Source organism: Ovis aries, chromosome 14 (genome assembly GCF_016772045.2).
Source record: "Ovis aries strain OAR_USU_Benz2616 breed Rambouillet chromosome 14, ARS-UI_Ramb_v3.0, whole genome shotgun sequence".
Classification (NCBI taxonomy): domain Eukaryota; kingdom Metazoa; phylum Chordata; class Mammalia; order Artiodactyla; family Bovidae; genus Ovis; species Ovis aries.
Window position 1 is genome coordinate 44,420,406 of NC_056067.1, and position 22,108 is coordinate 44,442,513.

A 22,108-nucleotide genomic window follows, 5' to 3' on the forward strand; every position below is an offset into this window, starting at 1 on the left:
AGGACTTCTCTTGTGGTACAGTGGTTAAGAATCTGCCTTTCCATTTTTCACAGAACTAGAAAAAAATTTTCAGTTTGTATAGAAACAAAAAAGACCCTGACTAGCTAAAGCAATCTTGAAAAAGAAGAATAGAGCTGGAGGAATCAACTTTCATGACTTCAGACTGCTTCTGCTGCTGCTGCTAAGTCGCTTCAGTCGTGTCCCCGACTCTGTGTGACCCCATAGATGGCAGCCCACCAGACTCCTCCGCCCCTGGGATTCTCCAGGCAAGAACACTAGAGTGGGTTACCATTTCCTTCTCCAATGCATGAAAGTGAAAAGTGAAAGTGAAGTCGCTCAGTCGTGTCCGACTCTTAGTGACCCCATGGACTGCAGCCCACCAGGCTCCTCCATCCATGGGATTTTCCAGGCAAGAGTACTGGAGTAGGTTGCCATTGCCTTCTTCAGACTATACTACTACAAAGCTACAGTCATCAAGACAGTATGGTATTGTTACAAAACAGAAATATAGACCAATGGAACAAGATAGAAAGCCCAGAGATAAACCCACGCACCTATGGGCATTTTATCTTTGACAAAGGAGGCAAGAATATGCACTGGAGAAAAGATAGTCTCTTCAATAAGTGGTGCTGGGAAAACTGGACTGCTACGTGTAAAAGAAGGAAATTTGAACACTTCCTAACACCGTTAACAAAGATAAACTCAAAATGGATTAAAGACTTAAATGTAAGACCAGACATTATAAAACTCTTAGAGGAAAACCTAGGCAGAACACTCTTCAACATATATCATAGGAAGATCCTCTGTGACCCACCTTCTAGAGTAATGGAAATAAAAACAAAAATCAGTTCAGTTCAGTCACTCAGTCATGTCCGACTCTTTGCAACTGCATGGACTGCAGCATGCCAGGCTTCCCTGTCCATCACCAACTCCCGAAGCTTGCTCAAACTCATTGTCCATCGAGTCGCTGATACCATCCAACCATCTCATTCTGTCATCCCATTCTTCTCCTGCCTTCAATCTTGTCCAGCATCAGGTTCTTTTCCAATGAGTCAGCTCTTCACATCACGTGGCCAAAGTATTGGAATTTCAGCTTTAGCATCAGTCCTTCCAATGAATATTCAGGATTGATTTCCTTTAGGATTAACTGATTTGATCTCCTTGCGATCCAAGGGACTCTCAAGAGTCTTCTCCAACACCACAGTTCAAAAGCATCAATTCTTCGGTGCTCAGCTTTCTTTATAGTCCAACTCTCACATCCATACATGACTACTGGGAGAAACCAAAGCTTTGACTAGATGGACCTTTGTCAGCAAAGTAGTGTCTCTACTTCTTAATATGCTATCTAGGTTGGTTATAGCTTTTCTTCCATGGAGCAAGTGTGTCTTAATTTCATGGCTGCAGTCACCATCTGCAGTGGTTTTGGAGGGCCCCCCCCCCCAAATAAAGTCTGTCACTGTTGCCACTGTTTCTCCATCGATTTGCCATGGAGCGATGGGACTGGGTGCCATGATCTTTGTTTTTTGAAAGTTGAGTTTTAACTAAAGTGGACTGGATGGGCGAATTTAATTCAGATGACCATTATATCTACTACTGTGGGCAAGAATCCTTTAGAAGAAATGGAGTACCACTCATAGTTACCAGAGGAGTCTGAAATGCAGTACTTGGGTGCAGTCTCAAAAAGGACAGAATGGTCTTGGTTTGTTTCCAAGGCAAATCATTCAACATCACAGTAATCCAAGTCTATGCCCCAGCAAGTAATGCTGAAGAAGCTGAAGTTGAATGGTTCTATGAAGACCTACGAGACCTAGAACTAACGCCCAGAAAAGTTGTCCTTTTCATCATAGGGGACTGGAATGCAAAAGCAGGAAGTCAAGAGATACCTGGAGTAACAGGAAAATTTGGCCTTGGAGGACAAAATGAAGCAGGGTAAAGGTTACCTGTTTTGCCAAGAGAACGCACTGGTCATAGCAAACACCCTCTTCCAACAACACAAGAGAAGACTCTACACATGGATATCACCAGATGGTCAACACCAAAATCAGATTGATTATATTCTTTGTAGCCAAAGATGGAGAAGTTCTATACAGTCAGCAAAAACAAGACCTAGAGCTGACTGTGGCTCAGATCATGAACTCCTTATTGCCAAATTCAGATTTAAATTGAAGAAAGTAGGGAAAACCACTAGACCATCCAGGTATGACCTAGATCAAATCCCTTACGATTATACAGTGGAAGTGACAAATAGATTCAAGGGATTCGATCTAACAGACAGAGTGCCTGAAGAACTATAGACAGAGGTTCATGACATTATACAGGAGGCAGTGATCAAAAAACAAAAATAAGTGGGACTTAAACTCCAAAGCTTTTGCATAGCAAAGGAAATTATAAACAAGGTGAATAGACAACCTTCAGAATGGGGGAAAATAATAGCAAATGAAACAACTGACAGAGGATTAATCTCCAGAATACACAAGCAGCCCATGCAGCTCAATATCAGAAAAACAAACAGTCAAAAAGTGGGCAGAAAACACTGCCACTCTCCTTGCTGATCCTCTCTGCCACCATCAGCTTTTCTCTGTCCTCATAAGATGCAGGGAAAATATTGGATATAGATTTTGAAAAGCAGCTCTTACTAAAGTCCCATAAGGATGTCTGAATTGTTTCTGTCACACAACTGAATGGCCTTTTTCTTGCTCAAATTGATATTCTTATTTTAGACTGGTTTTGATTTTCAGCTCGTTTTTATTATTTCTAATTCAAATATCTATAATAACTTTTCAGAAACCTTTTTGACAATAAAATTTGTACCCCAGGTTGAAAAAAAAAAAGGTGAGCAGGCAGAATACCTAAACAGACATTTCTCCAATGAAGACATCCAGATGGCTAATAAAACATGAAAATATGCTCAACATTGCTCATTAGAGAAATGTGAATCAAAACTACAATGAGCTATCATCTCATTCTGGTCAGAAGGGCTATCATCAAAAAAAATCTGTAAACAATAAATGCTGGAGAGGGTGTGGAGAAAAGAGAACCCCCTTGCAGTGTTGGTGGGAATGTAAATTGATTCAGCCACTATGGAGAACAGTATAGAGATTCCTTAAAAAACCAAGAATAAGTCTACCAAATGACCCAGCAACCCCACTACTAGGCATGTATTCTGAGGAAACCATAACTGAAAAATACACATGTACTCCGGTGTTTGTTGCCACACTAGTTACCATAGCCAGGACATGGAAGCAACCTAGATGTCCACTGACAGATGAATGGATACAGAAGTTGTGGTACATATATGCAGTGGAATACTACTCAACCATAAAAAGGAATACATTTGCGTGAGTTCTAATAAGTTGGATGAACCTAGAGCCTGTTACACAGAGTGAAGTGTCAAAAAGAGAAAAACAAATATCATACATTAACACATATATATGGAATATAGAAAGACAGTACCAATGAACGTATTTGCAGGGCAGCAGTGGAGTCGCAAACATGGAAAACAAGACTTGTGGACACGGTAGGGGAAGGAGAGGGTAAGACAAATTGAAAGAGTAGCATGGAAACATACATTACCATATGTAATAGCCAATGGGAATTTGCTGAATGACTCTGAGCTCAAACTGGTAATCTCTGACAACCTAGAGGAGTGGGATGGGGTGGGAGGCTGGAGAAAGGTTTAGGAGGGAGGGGACATATGTATAACTGTGGCTGATTCATGTATGGCAGAAATTAATATTGTAAAGCAATTATCCTCCAATTAAAAATAAATAATTAAAAAGAAAAAAAAGAATCTGCCTTCCAGTGCAGGGGACATGTGTTCTATCCCTGGTCAGGGAATTAAGATCCCACATGTCGCAGGGCAGCTAAGCCCACATGCTGTAATTACTGACTGCATGAGCTCCAGAGCCCATGCTCTGCAACTGCAGAAGGCCCATGTATCACAACGAAGACCCAGCACAGCCAAAAATTTTAACTTTTATATTAAAATATCTGTAGATTCTTTTGGACTTATATAAATATATCTAATACCTGTTTGTTTTTTCCTTTCCAATCTGCATAGATTATTTCTTCTCCTGCTTTACTACCTCTGTAGGATCTCTGTGTGTGTTTGTGTTAGTTGCTTAGTCGTGTCTGATTCTTTGTGACCCCATAGACTGTAGCCCACCAGGCTCCTCTGATGGGGTTTTCCAGGCAAGGATAACTGGAGTGGGTTGCCATTTCTTCCTCCAGGGGATCTTAACCAACCCAGGGATTGAAACTGCATCTCCTGTGTCTCCTGCATTGGCAGGCAGATTCTTTACCACGGTGCCACCTGGGAACCCCCTAGGAGTACTGGAGTGGGTTGCCATTTCCTTCTCCAGAGGATCTTCTTGACCTAAGGATCAAACCCAGGTTCCCTACATTGCAGGCAGAGTCTTTACTGACTGAGCTACCAACCTAATTTGTATACCTTTTATTTATTTTTCTTGTCTGTTTGCTGTGGCTAAGACTTCCAGTACTATGCTGAATTAAAGTGGTGAGACTGGACATTCTTGTCTTGTTCCTGAATTTAGTGCTTTCAGCTTTTCAACATTGATTATTATGTTGGGTGTTGATTTGTTATAAATGGTTTTTATCATTGTTGGGCTGTTACCTTTATACCCACTTTTGTTGTTTAGTTGCTAAGTCATGTCTGACTGTTAACCCACTTTGGTGAGGTTTTTTTTTTTTTTTTTTAGTTGTGAATGGATGTTGAATTTTGTCACATACTTTCTGTCTACTGAGATTGTAATGTCTTTTTGTCTTTCCTTTTGTTACTATGATATATTGATTGATTTGCATATGTTGACTTTTAAAAGAATTATTTGTTTATTTTTGGCTGTTCTGCATCTTCATTACTGCATGCAGGTTTTCTTAGTTGTAGCAAGTGGGGGCTACTCTTGGTTGCAGTATGCAGGCTTCTCATTGTGGTGGCTTCTCTAGTTGCAGAGCACAGACTCTAGGTGTGCAGGTTTCAGTAGTTGCAGCACATGCGCTCAGTAGTTGTGGCTCACAGGCTCTGGAGCTTGCAGGCTTGAATTGTTGTGGGATACAGGCTCAGTAGTTGTGGCTTTTGGGCTCTAGGGCACAAGTTCAGTAGTTAGAGCACATAGGCTCTAAACTAAAGAGTTGCTTCGTGGCATGTGGGGAATTGAACCCGGTTCCCCTGTATTGGCAGACAGATTCTTATCTGCTATCTTCTTATCCACCAAGGAAGTCCTGGTTTGCATATGTTGTCTTTCTTTGTGATCCTAGAATGAATCAAATTGATTGTGGTATATGATTTTTTTTTTAATGTATAATTGGATTCAGTTTGTAAATATTTTGTTGAGGATTTTTATATCTATACTCATCAAAGATACTGGCCTGTAATTTTCTTTTTCTGTAGTGTCTTTGTCTGGTTTTGGTATTTGAGTGATGGTGACTTCAGAGGATAAATTTGGAATTTGGATAAATTTCCCTCCTCTTCAGTATTTTGAGAAGGATGAATATAAGTTATTTTTGTAATGTTTGGTAGATTTCCTCAGAAAATCCACCCAGTCCTGGCCTTTTGTTTGCAGGGACTTCTTCTTTTTTTTTTTTTTTTAAATTACAGATTCTATTTTACTTCTGCTGATTGATCTGTTCAAGTTATCAGTTTCTTCTTGACTCACTCTTGGCAGGCTGTATGCTCCTAGAAACTTGTCCATTTCTTCTAGGTTGTCCAATTTGTTGGCATATAGTAGTCTCATGATTTTTTGTATTTCTGTGGTATCAGTTTTTTTTTTTTCCTCTTTCATTCCTTATTTTGTGTATTTGGATCCTTTCTCTTTTCTTCTTGATGACCTTGGCTAGAGATTTGTTGATTTTGTTTATCTTTTCAAAAAAACAACTCTTGGTTTTATTGACCTTTTCTATTTTTAAAAAAAATTTCTATTTCATTTGTTTCCTCTCTGATCTTTATTATTTTCATCTTTATGTTGACTTTAGGTTTTGTTTGTTCTTATTTGTCTAATTCTTTTAGGTGGTAGGTTGTTTACTTCAGACTTTTCTTGTTTGTTTAGGACAACTTGATTACTGTGAACTTCTGTCTTAGAACTGTTACAACTGCCACAGTTTTCATACCGTTGTGGTTAGAAAAGATGCCTGACATAATTCCTATCCTTTAAAATTTGTTGAGGCTAGTTTTGTGAACTAGTATGTGGTCCGACCTAGGGAATGTTCCATACTTGAGGAGAATGTGTACTTTGGCACCTTTGACATCTTTTGGATATAGTGTCTTGTAGATATCAATTAAGTCCAGCTGGTCTGTTGAGTCATTTAGGATTTCTGTTGCTTTTATTTATGTTAGTGTTTGTTTTGTATATTTAGGTACTCCTATACTGGGTGCATGTACATCACCAAGTACAATATCCTCTTCTTGTATTGATCCCTTTATCATTCTACAATGTCCTTTTTCTTTCTTTTTAATGGCCATTGTGTTAAAATTTATTTTGTCTACTATGAGTATCACTACCTTTGCTTTCTCGTCAATTTCATTTGTATGAAGTATCTTTTTCATTCCCTTAGTTTAAGTCCTTGTGTGTCTTTCCCCTGCATTGAATCTCTGTAGACAGCATATTACAGGTTCTTGTTTTTTAATTCAGTCTGACATTCTGTGTCTTTTGATTGGAACATTTCGACCATTGATGTTTAAAGCAGCTATTGATGAACATGTACTTATTGCCATTTTAAATCTGTTTTCCAGTTGTTTTTGTAGTTCTTCTTTGTTCATCTCTCCTTTTTTCTTTTTCCTTTTGTGATTTGATGATGATCTTTTGTTATATGCTTGAGTTCCTTTCTTTTTGGTTTTGTGAATTTGTTGTATGTTTTTGATTTGCAGTTACCATGGAATTCAAGTATGTTGACCCATAGCTATATCCACTTGCTTTAAACTGATAGTCCTATAAGGTCAAACATACTCTAAAAGATCTACATTTTTATTTTCCCCTTCCCCACATTTTTTGTCTTTTATGTTCTATTTTACATCTTCATGCTTACCCTCTTACTATAGATTACAGCTATAATCACTTATATGAATTTTTGATTTTTTTTCTTTGGCCATGCAGCTTGTGAGATTTCCCCAACCAGTGATTGAACCCAGGCCATGGCAGTGAAAGTGCCGAATTTTACTGGCTTGTGTAAGTGATCTTCAGTCCTTTTGTGTATTTGCCTTTCCTATTGTGATTTTCCATTTCCTGGAAATTCTAGCCTCTTTTCTATTTGTAGACAATTTGTCATTGTTTCAGTGTAAGTTCGGTATTGCTGAATTCTTTTAGTTTTTGCTTGTTTGAGAAATTCTTTATCTCTCCTTTTATTCTAAATGATAATCTTGCTGGGCACAGTATCTTAGGTTGTAGGTTTCCCCCTTTCAGGACTTTAAATGTATCATGCTACTGCCTTCAGACTGCAAAGTTTCTGCAGAGATATCAGCTAATAGCCTTTATGGGGTTTCTCTTATAATTGATTTTTTATTTTTCTCTTCATTGTTGTTGTTTAGTTGCTAAGTCATATTTGACTGTTTGCAGCCCTGTTATCTATAGCCTGCCAGGCTCCTCTGTCCATGGATTTCCCAGTCAAGAAGACTAGAGTAGATTGCTATTTCTTTCTCCAGGGGTTGAACCTGTATCTCCTGCTTTGACAGGCAGATTCTTTACTGCTGAGCCACCAGGGAAGCCCCTAGTTTACATTTGTGCCATTTAAATTACTTATCTTTTGAATACAGCCACTTTTGAACCATGAAATCCTCCAGGGTCCCTAATCTTACCATTACATCATGCTGCCTCTCTAGTTTGTTTCTTGAAGGATGCAGGTGTTCTATGAATAAAAGAGGTGGGGAAGAGGGTTAGAGATTTCAGTGATTCCACATAGAAATTTCACACAAGTGACCTCTTTTCAGCTCTGCAACTTTATTTACTCTTATCCACTGCACTGCCCAGTGCCTCCGAAGTGCAAAGCTCTTTGAAATTAAAAAAAAATTGGCTCTGTCTGATCTGTTAGATACAGCTTTCTCTGCCTGCACTCACCACATTTTTCTCTGCTTTCTGTTCTCTGAAGATGTGTTATATTTAGTCATCTGGTGATAACCCTATATTGTTCTCTTTGTCTTAGTAGAATTATACTTTTAAATTCTCTCTTTTATATTTAAAATTATATTTTAAAATTCCTAATACTGTCTTTTTCAGTGTGTTGAGACAGAAAGAGGAACTAGATATTTATTTTTCACATTTTTTCCAAAATTGAAGCGTTCAGTCAGTATGCAGATAGAATGTTTTGTAAGCCTGTATTGCATACCACACAGCTGTGTACCATATTGCACCATTGTGCAAAGTTTCCCTGGACATGTAACCAGCGAGAAGTCTGCCTTGATTTATTATTCCTGGCCTTTCCTCAGGATCTCTGTTAGTTTGAGGCTTCCTCAGTAATCTTGGGCTTTTCTTTCATTTATTTCCACTGGACACCTAGACCAAAATGATTCAGGTATCTCTCTGATTTATTATTATTCTTTCCACGCCTCTCCTGAAACAGTGCAGAATGGGCTAGCTCCTCACGTATTGGGTGTGGAAGATGCTCCTGAGTCTGGGCCAGTCCTGTGTGTCTTCTCAGAGCTGCTTTTGTGGTAGAAGCAGTGATAATATGAATCTGGGCTTGTCCTGCTCTCATCAGCAGGGCCTCTTCACCTGACTGTGATATGTTGCCCAGGCCAGTTTCTGTGCCCCTGCTGCCCAAATACACGGGGCTATGTGCATCTCTGCAGGCTTTACAAGTGGGGCCCATTTGTCTAGCCAAATAGTCAATTTGCAGTTAGCTCAGTAATCTGGGAATGGACATGATGCATCCATGTGTGTGCTTTCTATGCTGTCTTCACAATGGAAATTGTGTTTCTGTCAGCTCTTTGCTGTGCTGAGCATCCCTCAGGATCTGCTGAGCTGTGTGCCTTCCTCAGGTACCCTCTTGGGGCACATAGAACATCTGAGCCTTCCAGATGTGAACCCCTTCAGATGCCTGGATTTCAAGCCCTGGCTGGATATCCTGTGTTCTGAGTCCATGAGCATGGCCAGCCTGAGGATGAGAGTAGATATGTCATAACTTTAGAAGAGTAGTCAGTGTTATACAATATTTTAAAAAAGGAATTGAACATAAACTTCCAGGTTAGATGGTAACAGTGAAACAGTGCATTTATCCATGCAGCTCTTCATTGCATTCATGTCCTCCACTATTGCTTGATTTTGGGCTTTTCCTTGTTGGGAGCTTGTCTCAGTCCTGTTATTTCTATCCTGGCACCCAGAGCTTGCTCCCATCACTCTCTGACTTTCTGGCTCCCAGGACTTAATCAGTGGGGCAATGTGTGCTTCTGCCTGGATTCCCACATGGATTCCTATGGGCTAGGATAGGGGTGCACCCTCAAAACACCTTGTCAGGACAGTTTGGGAATATCTCAGTGCAAGGTCCATAGAGAAATACACGGACAAAGAGCACCTCCCTCCCTGACCCAGGTTCTTATTCTCTGTGTAGGGTGGTGATGCCTCTGAAGGGTCAACTATGGTATCCCTCTGCCTTCCTCCTGCTGCCTTCACTGAGCATCGTCCTCTTGAATTCTTGTCCTTTCTGATCAGGCAGATGGACATAGGACACTAGGAGACTATGTGTTCCCAACAGAGACCCATACACAGGAACTTGGGGGCAAGTAGGTAATTAGGGAGGTGATATCAGGTGCTTAAGAGAGGAACTGAGGACAGTGAACACCAAAGTGAGGAAGGCCAAGGAAGTGGGCAGGTGGGGCCGTAGGCCACTGGGTGCCTTGAGAGAGTGTGGAGCTCACCTCTGAGGAGACCCACCAGCAGTCAAGGAAGCTGGGGTCTGTAGTGTCTGAGGGTTGCCCTGTGGGCATGAATCCCCACACTTTCCACTGAGCCGATCAGTGGTTCAGCAAGCTCCCAGGTGCTGGAGAAATCCACCAAGCAGGTAGGGGAGCTGCAGATGTTTGAGGAGGGGTGTGTCTGCAGTGGGGGATTATCCCACAGCTGCAGGTGAACTCAGGTTGGCTTAGGTGGCAGCGAGGTGGGGCTTCTATGATCTCAGAGGGAGACTCATGTGAGAATCAGAGATCAAAAGCTACAGGTTTTTGACAGTTGCCTTCCCACCCATCTGAGGTCTGGGATGTCAGACAGAAAAGGATTTGGGAGAAATCAGATGCTGCCTTTTCTTCGAACTCCAGATTAGATAAGGGTGCTGTGGATCAGAGGTAGGCATGGAGAGGGGAGTGGGCAGGTGGACAGTATGGAGGTGTCTCCCCAGTAGCCTCAGGGAATTCTCTGCAGCTGAGCACAAGCCAAGAGATGGTTTGTGTCTGTCCCAGGAGGACCAACTGCCCCTTACTTGTATTTGCCACATCCTTGTACGGGTTCCCCTCAACCTGTACACTCACTACAGAGCAAGGTCTGTCTTTATCCAAGACATTGCAAGGTGCACTCAACTCATCTGGGTGGCAACTGTCCTTTCAGAAGGCTTTTAGGTCAGTTGGGTGGGGGTGGGATGGAATACACATCCTGGGTCAGATGAAGAGAAGGGTCCCTGCCCCAGGACATGCTCACACCCTCTCAACTCACCTTAGCTCCCACAGAGGCAGGTCTCCATCTTAGAAGAGCTGGGGTGGAGTGGTGGGCAGAGACAAAAGCCTGATGGCACCCTGGGCAAGGAGACCTCCCCCGTGTTGCCCAGGGTCCCCTCCACAGGGAGAAGCAGCTACTCTGGATCACCTTGGGGACCTGTCCTAAGCCCCCTCACCATGAGGACCTTAGAGATTCCCTGTCCTAGACCAAGCCCTGTGGGGTAAGCCCAGAAGACTTTTTTGGAGGGGAGCAGTTGGGCGGGAAGAAGCTCTTACAGAGAGGGTGGGGTCAGGTGAAGAAGAATCTGACAGGGTGAGCATGGGGCCCAGTTAGTGGGCAGGCAGCAGAGAAACAGGAGGAGCAAGGAAACCCAGGCCCCTGGATGTCCACTCTGAGTGTGAGACCCAACTCAGTGTGTTTATGTGGAAGCAGCTGAGTCAACAACTGGTGGGTTGGATTTAGGATAAACTGAGGCCCAGGGAGTGATGGAGTTCAGCATGTGAACCTTGACCCTTTGTCAAGCACCCTCTCCTGTCAGGTGCTTAGGACAGGGCTCTTTCTCACCCATTATTTTACTTTGGTCTCACTCCAGCCTTGGAGAATGGAGTTAGTTTGATTTTGTTAATGGGACCCGGAGGCCCAAAGAAGGGCTGGAATACGTGCACAGTCACAGGGTGAGTTAGCCGAGCTTGTCTCCCCAGGGTGGACGGGTGGGGGAAGCTGTGTCTTTTTTAGCAGATGCTTCACCTGCTCTGAGCTTCAGATTTTCCCTTTAAGATGATCATGATTACTCCTACCCCTCAAGTTGCTGGGAGGCCTACATTTGGTGGATGATGCTCATGACCTGGGTCCTGGTGACGGAAGTGATCAGACACTCTGACTGATATAATGATCACCAACCCTACCCCCGTGTCCTGAATTTGTGGAGAAGCCTCTGACAGCACTGAAATCCAGCTGCAGTGGGAAGGCACACTGGTGGTCTCTACTGTGGTCACGTCCTCCCTCCCCCCACATCCAAAGCCCAATATCCATTGAGTAAGCACTCTCTTGTGAATTGCAAGGCTTTTTATTGCTGGAATCCTTTAATAGACACCTGGATGTGGCAGGTTGCTGACATGACTTAGGGATCAGGCAAGAAGCTTCCTTGGGTTCCTGGCAGGGACAGTTCCATCAGCAGAGAGAACTTGAGTATACCTTATTCTGTAAAAGAAGGTACAGAAGCCTGGTGAGGCCTTGGGTGGACATGGCAGTTAACTGCACTGAACTCAGGGGCCTGGTGGCTTGTTTGGAGGGAGGCCTCTGGATATGAGCAAGTAAGGGTAGCTACATTCCAGTGAGGCTTCCTCCAATGGAACAGAGGTTGTGGGGTCTCCCTGCAGGGCTGAGGGCAGTCTTCTGCGATAGAAAGGGGAACATTGCTGAGGACCATCTGACAGGGCTCTGGAGTGACTCCTGGAAGTCTTCAGGGGTGAGTTGATCCCAGTCTGCTTCTTCCCTCTGGCCCTTGGAGACTTAGAGCTGAAATAGCTGCTTGTCCCACCACCTCTAGGGCAGCAGAGAAAGGATTCACCCTGATCCTTGACTCTGGACATCCCAGGCCTGAGGAGGGCAGGAGGGCAGCTTTTGGAACAGCCTCCTCTTAGGGCATGTGTGGCATAGTGGCCCTCTGGCATTCAGGAAACAAAGACAAATGTGGGGTTTAGGTGAGATGGAGTAGGGACTTGAAGCACCTGATGTTTGGAGAGAGGAAGGACTCAATGCGGCAGATTCAGTTTTCTCTGCTGGAGAGGCTGGAGTCACGGAGGCTAGTGCTGAGGGCCTAACTCCAAAGATAGGTGGCGTCCCAGAGTCAGGAGGGCCTGGAGGGTCCCAGGCCTGTGACCAGGCAGAGCTGAGCAGTCAGGGCCAGCTCAAGAGCTCCAGACTGGATTGAGTCTTCCTGCAGGATCCTTTCCCACACTGTGGTTGGTGGCCACACCCTCTACCTCCTCATTTATGAGGTTCTTTCTGCTCCCAGTTCCCCAGGGAAGGGCCAGGGTGGAGAGGAAATGATCTCCCCCACTTACCAGTGCCCTGAGCAGACCCCTGACACATCCCTCTCCACCCCCCCCCCCACCCCCCGCCATAGGCCCCACAGGCACATTCACAGACAGCCTGACCCACCAGAGCACTGAGAGCATCCTGCTTATCCTCCGCTGTCAACCTCTCATCAACACAGCTCTTCAGGGTATCGGCGGTTTCCAGTACATCAGGGTTTTGGTTATACTTTTCAACTTGTTCAATATAGGCCTCATGGCTTCCTGATATGAACAGGTCAACAATGTCCCTCAAGGCTGGGCAGATGTCATCACACTCTGAAACAGAAGGATATGGGGACACTTCCTGGAAAGCACTCATCAGAACACCCTATTCCCTTCCTGCTCCCGACATGCTCAGTGCTGCCCTGGGAAGGTGTCGGAACCCTTGGGGAGCCCAGGTCGCAGCCACTCACTTCCACCCGCGATGAGGAGCAAGGTAGCGCAGAGCAGCAGGAGAGCTCCAGCCCGCGTCATGGTGCCGGTGGCAGGTGCTCCCTACTCACCTGGAGCCCTTTTATACCTGTGCTTGTCCTCACCCCAGGGGACTGTGTTGCATGCTTCCTTTTCTCGGGAGATTCTGCCAGGCCACAGTGTGAGAGTTCCTGGGGCTGCACAGGAGAAGCTGTGTATGTTGGCAAGATGCTAGTCTTTGAGTCCACAGAGGGCACTGGCTCAGCCTCCTTCCCGCTGGAGGGCTCTGTGGGAGGGGCAGCTGACTCAGGAAGCTTAACAACTGAAAATCCCCAGGTTGACCAAAAAGGGCAAAAGTGCTCCCAAATCATGCCTCCTGAATGATGGCCAGAACAATGACTGTTCTGAATGACTGTCAGAACAACTGTGACCTTGAAAAGAGGCTGTTGTGGACCTTATGGGTCCTCACAAAGCTCAGTGCTTAGCGAATGGTCTCACAGGGAGTAAATTCCAGGCAAAGCCCCGAGCCCCTTGTCAGGCTCTCTGGTGGCTCCTGCCCTGCTGCTGTCACTGTGTCCTTGATCTTGTCAGTGGCCTTTGTTGGGCCACTTCCCTGAATAAGTATCTGGAACCTGGAAAGCTCTTCTATGTGCTGGCCCAGAAATTTCTAGTTTTCTCTTGACCGGTCCTGCCAACTGGTGGCTTTGATAGAACATCATTGTATACAGGATTACCCTTCACAATGTCTTTTTTTTTTTTTTTTAATTTAACTTTTTCTTTTGTATTGAAGTTTAGTGGATTAACTGTTTTATGGTAGTTTCAGGTAGACAACAAAGAGACTCACCCATATATATACACACATGTATCTATTCTTTCCCAAACTGCCCTTCCATCCAGGCTGCCGCATAACATTGAGCAAAGTTCCCTGCGCTGTACAATTGGTCCTTATTGATAATCCATTTTATATATAGCATTGTGGACCTGTCCATACTGAAATTCCTAATTATCACTTCCCCTCATCCTTACTCAAGGCAACCATAAGTTCATTCTCTTGTCAATCTGTTTCTGTTTTGTAAGTTAGTTCATCTGTATCATGTTATTTTAGATTCCTAATATAAAAGATATTGTAAGATATTTCTCCTTCTTTACTTAGTATGACAGTTTTTAGGTCCATCCATTTTCTGCAACTCTTCCTACTCTTGAATGTCTCTGTACTGTTCCCCTCATCTCCTCTCCAGAGCTCCCACTTGAGGAAAAGCCAGGCCCACTTTAGGCCACAATCTCTGGGCTGGTTGCACAACCAGCCCTACACTGCTGCCGCCTCTGTGAACTTATCCCTGCCTTTCTTTCCTCCCTCAGTGCCTCCTGTCTGCTCTTTGACCTGACCAAGTGTGCTCCTGCATCAGGGACTCTGCACGTGGAGTCCTCCCAGCCTGGAAGGCTCTTCCTCCAGTGGCTGCATGATTCATTCCCTCATCCTCAGGTGTCTTCAAGTATCACAGGGCAGATTTCCCCAGACTTTTGAGCCCGCCTATCAAAGTGTCCTGCCTCCATCCTCCCCCTGCAGCCCTCTGTCTGCTCCCCCGCCTCTTCTTCCCCCAGAGTGCCTCTTCCCGTGGGGTCACTGTCTTTCACTCCCTCTTGGGTGATGAAGGGCTGCAGGAGAGCGAGAGCTGTGCTGTGTGCTGCTGTATCCCAGGACTAGGGGAGGGCCCACCATTCGGTAGATGTTGCACAGTGTTTGTTAGAATAATGGCAGGAATATTCCATTTCTTGAAGTGATAAGCAAGAATATCTTTAATTCTACTTACTCTAGATGCCTTTATGAATATTGCCTGGAAATAATTACATATGGTAAAGGTTTAAAATGTTTGATGAGTCATAATCAGGTAGTTTTTTGCTGGAGGCATCTGACTGGCCTTTGCCTGAATCACCTGTGGCAGATTAAGGTTTCCTGAATGCCTGATCTGAATTTGGGACACAAAGGTGTGACCACAGTCAGAACCCTATGCCAAATAGGATTCACATCCGGTAACTGCTCTTGGCAAAGAGGCACCAAGTACCGAGCTGCAGTGTCAGCTGACCTCTGTGCAGCCCCTCCTCGCCATGGCTCCTGCTGCTGGAGGACCATCCCTCTGAAGGTCACCCCATGAGCTACTCAGGTGGCTGCAGATGTGCCTCAGAGGTTCCTGGGCAGGAAGGTGAACACCACAAGGCCCAGGCTGCATCTGTTGGCTCTTTATCTGTGGCAGCAGGACTTCCATGTTGTGGGACCCTGCCCATGCATCCCGTGCCTCCTGTCCTTCAGAAGACACTGCCCCCAGTGCCCGCCCCAACCATGTGAGGAGAGGAGCCAGGGCCTGGAGTGCTGAGTAACACAGGTGGCTGCTATGGATCCAGCCCAGTGCCCTTCCGAGGGTGCCACAGGATCCTCTGAGATGTTCCCCATCATGGGGACATTTGATGACATCAGGGTGAAGCGCTGGTCAGGGTCAGTGGAGGAATGCCACTGATGTGGCCCTTTACTTGTGCAAGTTTTTTTAAAATTAATTTTTAATTTGAGAACTTTTTATTTATTGAAAAGTTGCAAATATTTCTCAAAACTGAGAAACAACATGAGAAAACTACTATGGCAAAACCAATACAATATTGTAAAGTAATTAGCCTCCAATTAAAATAAATAAATTTAAATTAAAAAAAAAGAAAATTACTACTAACTAAACTCATACTTCCTTTGGATTTCCCCTGGTTGTCCATTAATGTCTCCTGCATTTCAGGATAAAATCCATAACCTATACTCACTGCATTCATTGTGATGTGTCCCCAGTGTCCTCTGCTCTGTGGATTACTCATTCTCTCCTAGTCTGTCATGGCCTTGACAGTCGTGAGGAGGATTGGCCAGGGATGGTAGGCGGCCTCCAAGCTGAGTTTGTCTGCTGCTGTTCTCATAATGTCCCGTGGGGTTCAGACTTTGTGGTTTGAGGAAGACACCACACAGGTGAAGTGCCTTTCCTGTCACCTCACATCAGGGTACACATGACAGCTGTGTGTCTTACCAATGGGAATATCAGCCTTGATTAGTTGATTAATATTGTGTTTGTCCGGCTTCTGCACTGTTTTCCCCCTTCCCCTCCTGTTTCCTTTGGAGGTGAGTTAATAAATTTAGCCCACACTTGAGGGGGCAGAACAGTTAAGTTTGCCTCGTAGAGGGGATAACCTGCCTGTGATGTTCAGGATGTTTCTGTATGGAATTTTTGTCTCCTCTCCCACATTTATTTAGTTTCACTTATTTTAGTTTATTAATGGTTTAAGTGTGCTAGGTCTTGGTTGGGACTTGTGGGTTTTTTCTTTGCAGAGCACAGGCTTTCTAGTTGCAGTGGGATGCTTCTAGTTGCCCCAGGGCATGTGGGATCTTAGTTCCCCAACCAGGGATTGAACCAGCTTCCATTGCACAGGAGGGTATCTAGGGAAATCCTTATTTATTTGTTTAACCATTTCTTCATATCAGTTGAACTCACAGGTATTACTTTATACTTTGGGTTAGCATCTAATACTCTTATTTATTTTGTCTGTCAAACTGTTGCCAGTTTGACCATTGGGAGATTCTCAGACTTCCTTCAAGAGTTTTCAAGGTCAATCTCATTTTGTTTGTACCAACAAACTGCTTTCCTAGCCTGGAAGGTTGAGTTTGGCTCTTGAGAGTTTTCACAAGTGGAGTTCCACCTCTGGTGGATCCAGCAGTCTGGGCCTTAGAGCTCCCATCCCCTGTGTCCTGTAGGGCTGTGAACCTCATAGAGTCTCAGATATAGGAGACAAACTGCACAACCCCACAGCTGCTCACTGATGTTTCTGGATAGACTGCAGTCCAAACACCTCTTGAGACCAGGTTCACAGATGGAAGAGGACAGCCAGAAGAAGGGGCAAAGCTGGAGCCACTAGAGGTCCAGAACGTGCCAGGACTTGCTCTCTTAATGCCCAGATGAAAGCTGGTGGAGTTATCCAATATTACAGAATTACCAGCGCCTGGGAAAACCCACATGTCTTCAGGTTATGAGTTCCCAGGTTGGAATGATTTGGAGCCCAAGGCTCCAGTACTGGTACTGTCTACCAGTACTTAGGGCCCAGTGTAGAGACTGCAGCTGTTAAGATATTTGGAGGCTGTAGGAAGGCCCAGGTCTTCATTCTTATCTCCAGGATTTGGGGGGAAACAGAAGGATTCTGGATGACCTTTTTTTAGCCAATGGTGGTGTAGACCTGTCTTTGACCTTCCTGTGATTCCATCTGCTCAGTTTGTGAGAGTGCTGCCCCTGGGAATCAGGATGGGCTGGGGGAAGGATGACCAGGAAAACGTGATGGTTGGGGCTGGGACATCAACGCATTTGCCTCCAAATGGAGTCACTTAGAAATGTCAGCTCCACTTGATCTTTGGCAAAGATGCTACCACATCTTCTCTAGGAGCTCTGTTCTCAGAGTAGGAAGGGCTTCTTCCATAAACACCCCAAGGGCCTAGGGAGCCACCTGTGCCAGGAGCCTTGCCACATGCCCCTTCCTCCTGGGAGGGGCACGGTTGGGTTCAGGGAGCTAGTTGTTTATAAAGTGACAGAAACCCTGCCCTGAGCAGAGCACTCCAGCCACCACCACGATGAAGGGAGCACTGCTTGTGCTGGCCTTGCTGGTGACCAGAGAGCTGACCTTTGAGACACATGAGGGTAGGAAGGAGGGTCCAGATGGTCCTGATCCTTGCCCAGTTTCGTCTCACTGCATCCTTCCCAGTCCTGTTCAAGCCGCTTTTAGGGGCAGATTCTGAGGGCAGCTGCTGATCAGTTCCCAGGAGTCCTGCACAAACTTCTTGAGGCTTTCAGTCTTTGAATGGAGAGGGTGGTGTGGAGTTGGAAGGGTCATTAGCTGTGCACACCCTGGGGGATGGTTTGTTGGGTGTAGTGGTGCTCACTGGAAGGGTGGAAGCTGGCTGATATGCCTGGGAATGGTGGTCAAGGGCAGAGGAGTCTCCAGACCTCACCCCTCTTGCTGCTCCCTCTGCTGGGAGTACCTCATATGGAAGGTTTTCTGTCTGGGATGTAAGCAGTCCTGGGTGAGAGCAGGTCTGGAAGCTTTGGGAAGTGAGTCTGGAAGCTTTGGTTGTGTGAGTTCCTATCAAGTGGTGGGAAACAGGAACCTCCTACTCTGGTTATTCTTTTGATGAGGTGTTTTTTGTCTGTGCCTTCAGCCAAAGCCTGCCCTATGTTTAGTGCAGCATTTAGCTCAATGGCCCTTGGAAGCAAAACATTGTTGAACTCAACGCTCAGTTTGGTTGATGCTACTGATGCAGAAAATGAAGCTATAGGAAGAATCCAGGATTGCTTCAATGAGGCGGGATTTGATGACAAACTGTTGAATATAAAAAGCATGGTAATTTACTCCCCTCACCACTACCCTGCCCTGCCCACTAACATGCACAGTGCAGTATGCCACGTGGTAATAGATCATACAGTCATGGGGTATGTGGCAGACAAAGAAGCACATAAGCCTTTGCTCCACCCTGCAGCACCTGTAATATGCATGGACAGTCCACCTGCATGTCCAGCCTCTTCTGCTACCGAATATGCCCGTGTTATGTCAGTCAGCTCGCACACAATAGGGGACTGGCGTCAGTGCAGTAGGCCAAGTGTGTTAACTCATGTTTTTTTCCTTAGTGTGAGGAGCTAGCATTGGAGGAGTAGAGTTTTATTCTTGGCAGGAAAGGAAGCATTCAGCTCCCACACCTGAAGGAGTAATATCAGCTTCCTTTTAGGAATATTATAAAGGAGCCCCTACCTTAAGGGTCTCTTTCCAGGATGAGATTCTCTAGGTTTGTAAGGTTTATGACTTACCACCACTTCATCTTTTTCCCACTCTGATGGCCATTGCTCTGGCTCAGAACCCTGTTTCCACCGAGATGGTCTCAGTGCCTACAAGCCTGGTTTTCCGCTGTGGTATTTTGGTGCCTGAAACTACTGAGGGGGCTTCTAGGTCTTTGTGGCTGCTCAGCTGAGCTAGCAGTCTATCTCCTGAAGTATTCTTTTTTCCCCTCTTTGTTCTTTTCATAAGTTTTGGAGATTTTAAATAGTCTGTCTCAGCATATTTTCCTCAAGTTGTTGATGTTTTGAAATGAGAGGTTTTCCAGGAACAGAGTTTCATGCACTAATGTGAGCACACAGGGCACATGGGGTTGTTTACGACACCTGCATGCACAGTCCGTCCACCCAGCACACCTGAAAGAAGAGGATCAGGTGCAGGAGGTATGACCCAAACCCAGACTCTCGCATCTTGCTCCTCCTCAGGACCAGCCCCTGCTGTGCCCTCCTGACCCTTGTTATCTCCTCCCCTCCCTGGCATGGTTGGTGGCTCTGTCTCCCTCCTGACACCTGTGCCTGGGCTTTTAGGGAGCCATTCTCCCCCTGGTGTCTGCTGGCAGCCCCCTCTCCAGTGGTGGGTCTGTGGGCAGAGGTTTTTGCTGGGGATGGGGCTGAATCTCTGACGGTAAGGCATCAGGTGATCCTGGGGAGACAGGATGGCACAGCTGTGGGCTCAGGTCCTGTCTTTACTCCTTCTCCTCTCTCCTAGATTTCCATCATCTTGAGTGAGGATTGCAACAACTATGTATTGTCCTCGGTGGTGGATACTGTTTTAGGATTAATTCTCAGTGTGACATCTTTGGCGAGATAATCTCTGCCAGGGATGCCTGGTCGGCGCTTGATCTACCTGCCTTATTCTCCTTCTCAACTAAAGCTGGAATCTGGACACCTGTTTCACATAATATGGTCTCTGTCAGGCTGACTCTAATAAAATAACTGCAGCTTTGCTCAGTGTGCCCAGTGTGTGTTTACTGTGGGAACGATGTGAGGCAGGAGATCTTGGGAGATGGTGAGGAGAAGTGACACGTGGTCAATGAGAGCATGGGGACCAGGGTCAGACAGAATGAGGAAAAACCTGGGACTGTGGACAAGTTTGCTGTAACTTTCTCAAGTCATTCTGTCATCTGCTAAACTTGGATTGTGTGTCAAGATTAAGCAGAGTAACATACATATTACTCCTGACTTCCAGTTAGGGTTAAATGAATATATTGTTTTTAACGTTGGAGGGATAAAAGTGTCTGCGGGCACTGATAGCATGTCTCCCATTCTGGCCTTTAGCACAGTGACACATCCTCTAGTCCTTTTAATATTTCTCTGGTTATTGATGGGTGACTCAAGATATGACTTAAGCAGGCCTGTTACAGATCCTCTCTTTCTCCCAGTGGCATTTGCCATTTTTTTTTTTGCTTAGATGGATGTCTTCTGAGGATTCTGACATTTCACTGGGCACACTAAGTACCACTGCTGTTTGTGGTCCTACCATGGGGTCCAGGACCTCCATGAAGTCTTAGAACAGTAAGATGGGAGTGGATGGAAGAAGCTACCCCAGCGGGAATGTTGTTACTGTGGAAATAGCTCATGCTGTGAAGTGTGAATTGCATGATGTGCCACATGGGCACATGTCCTGAACCCTCTAGCCTACTTTTAAAAGCATGAATGGGTAGTTGTATTACCAGTAGGAGACTTGTGAGGCTACATGGAAAGCATTAGCTTTTATCTCTGTTTCCTGTCAGTCTGTAGTCAGACTGTATTCAGCGTGACCCACATGAAGAGTGGCATAAGTGGTAAAATCATTCTACCTTGTAGCCAGGCAGGCATAAGGTCACATTGGTATCTGCTAGACTTCATATTAAGTGTTCAAGTTATACTGCTGCTGCTGCTGCTAAGTCACTTCAGACGTGTCCGACTCTGTGCGACCCCATAGACGGCAGCCTACCAGGCTCCCCCATCCCTGGGATTCTCCAGGCAAGAACACTGGAGTGGGTTGCCATTTCCTTCTCCAATGCATGAAAGTGAAAAGTGAAAGTGAAGTCTCTCAGTCGTGTCTGACTCCTAGCGACCCCATGGACTGCAGCCTTCCAGGCTCCTCCGTCCATGGGATTTGCCAGGCAAGAGTACTGGTGTGGGGTGCCATTAAAGAGGTCTAAACTTTTGTTGAAAATTACAAAATAAAATTTGAACAGATTAAGGGCTAAATCATATTCTTGTATGAGATTTATTGACATAGTATAAATGTCAACTATTCCCAAACCCATGTAAATTTTGTAATGTAGATTGACTTAAGTTTACCCTCCACCCCCACCCCAAACTACTTTCTTGACGTCAGTGAAGGAATTTGAGCAAAACAGGAACTTTCAGGAGGATTTGTTCTAACCAGGTATTGCAGCAGAAATTTATATCTCCATAAACAGTCTAGTTTTAATGGAGGAATAGGTACCTGCTCTTGGTAACAGAAAAGACATAGATAGAGTCAAAGGTAGTTTAAGATATAATAATAACAGTTTTATTGAATCATGTAGAAGGAACGGATATTTAAAAAAATGGCAAATGAGAAAAGTGACCAAACATTAAAATAATCTAGATGGATTTGCCAAGACTTTTCCTGTGGATTTATGTGGAGTAATGATTACTGGGGCTTCCTTGGTAGCTCAGCTGTTAAAGAATCCCCCTACAATGCAAGAGACCCTGGTTCAATTCCTGGGTCAGGAAGATCCCCTGGAGAAGGGATAGGCTCCCCACTGCAGTATTCTTGGGCTGCCCTGGTGGCTCAGTCAGTAAAGAATCTGCCTGCAATGCAGGAGACCTGGGTTTGATCCCTGGGTTGGGAAGATCTACTCCAGTGTCCTTGTCTGGAGATTCCCCATGGACAGAGGAGCCTGATGAACTTCAGTCCATGGGGTCACAAAGAATTGGACTTGACTGAGCGACTAAGCACAATGATTTAATTGCCATAGTTCTAATGTTTAATTATTCATTTGTCACAGCTCTTTCTCCCCCACCCCCACCCCCAGTTACTCTTTTAGTTTGACTTTCATGACATCACAGTTTTCTTGTTTTTCTCCTGTTTTACTTGAAG

At 45.0% G+C, this 22,108-nt stretch overlaps 1 protein-coding gene across 1 annotated transcript in view; it reads left to right on the top strand.

Moving 5' to 3' along the window:
- The window catches only part of WTIP (WT1 interacting protein), a 78,599-nt gene extending 58,621 nt beyond the window's left edge, over positions 1–19,978 (top strand). Inside the window, exons 8-9 of the mRNA XM_060398488.1 lie at positions 7,107–7,178; positions 18,366–19,978. Coding sequence (XP_060254471.1) covers positions 7,107–7,154 — 48 coding nt within the window. The 3' untranslated portion in view covers positions 7,155–7,178; positions 18,366–19,978. The remainder of the gene's footprint in view (positions 1–7,106; positions 7,179–18,365) is intronic.
- The last annotated feature ends 2,130 nt before the right edge of the window (positions 19,979–22,108 follow it).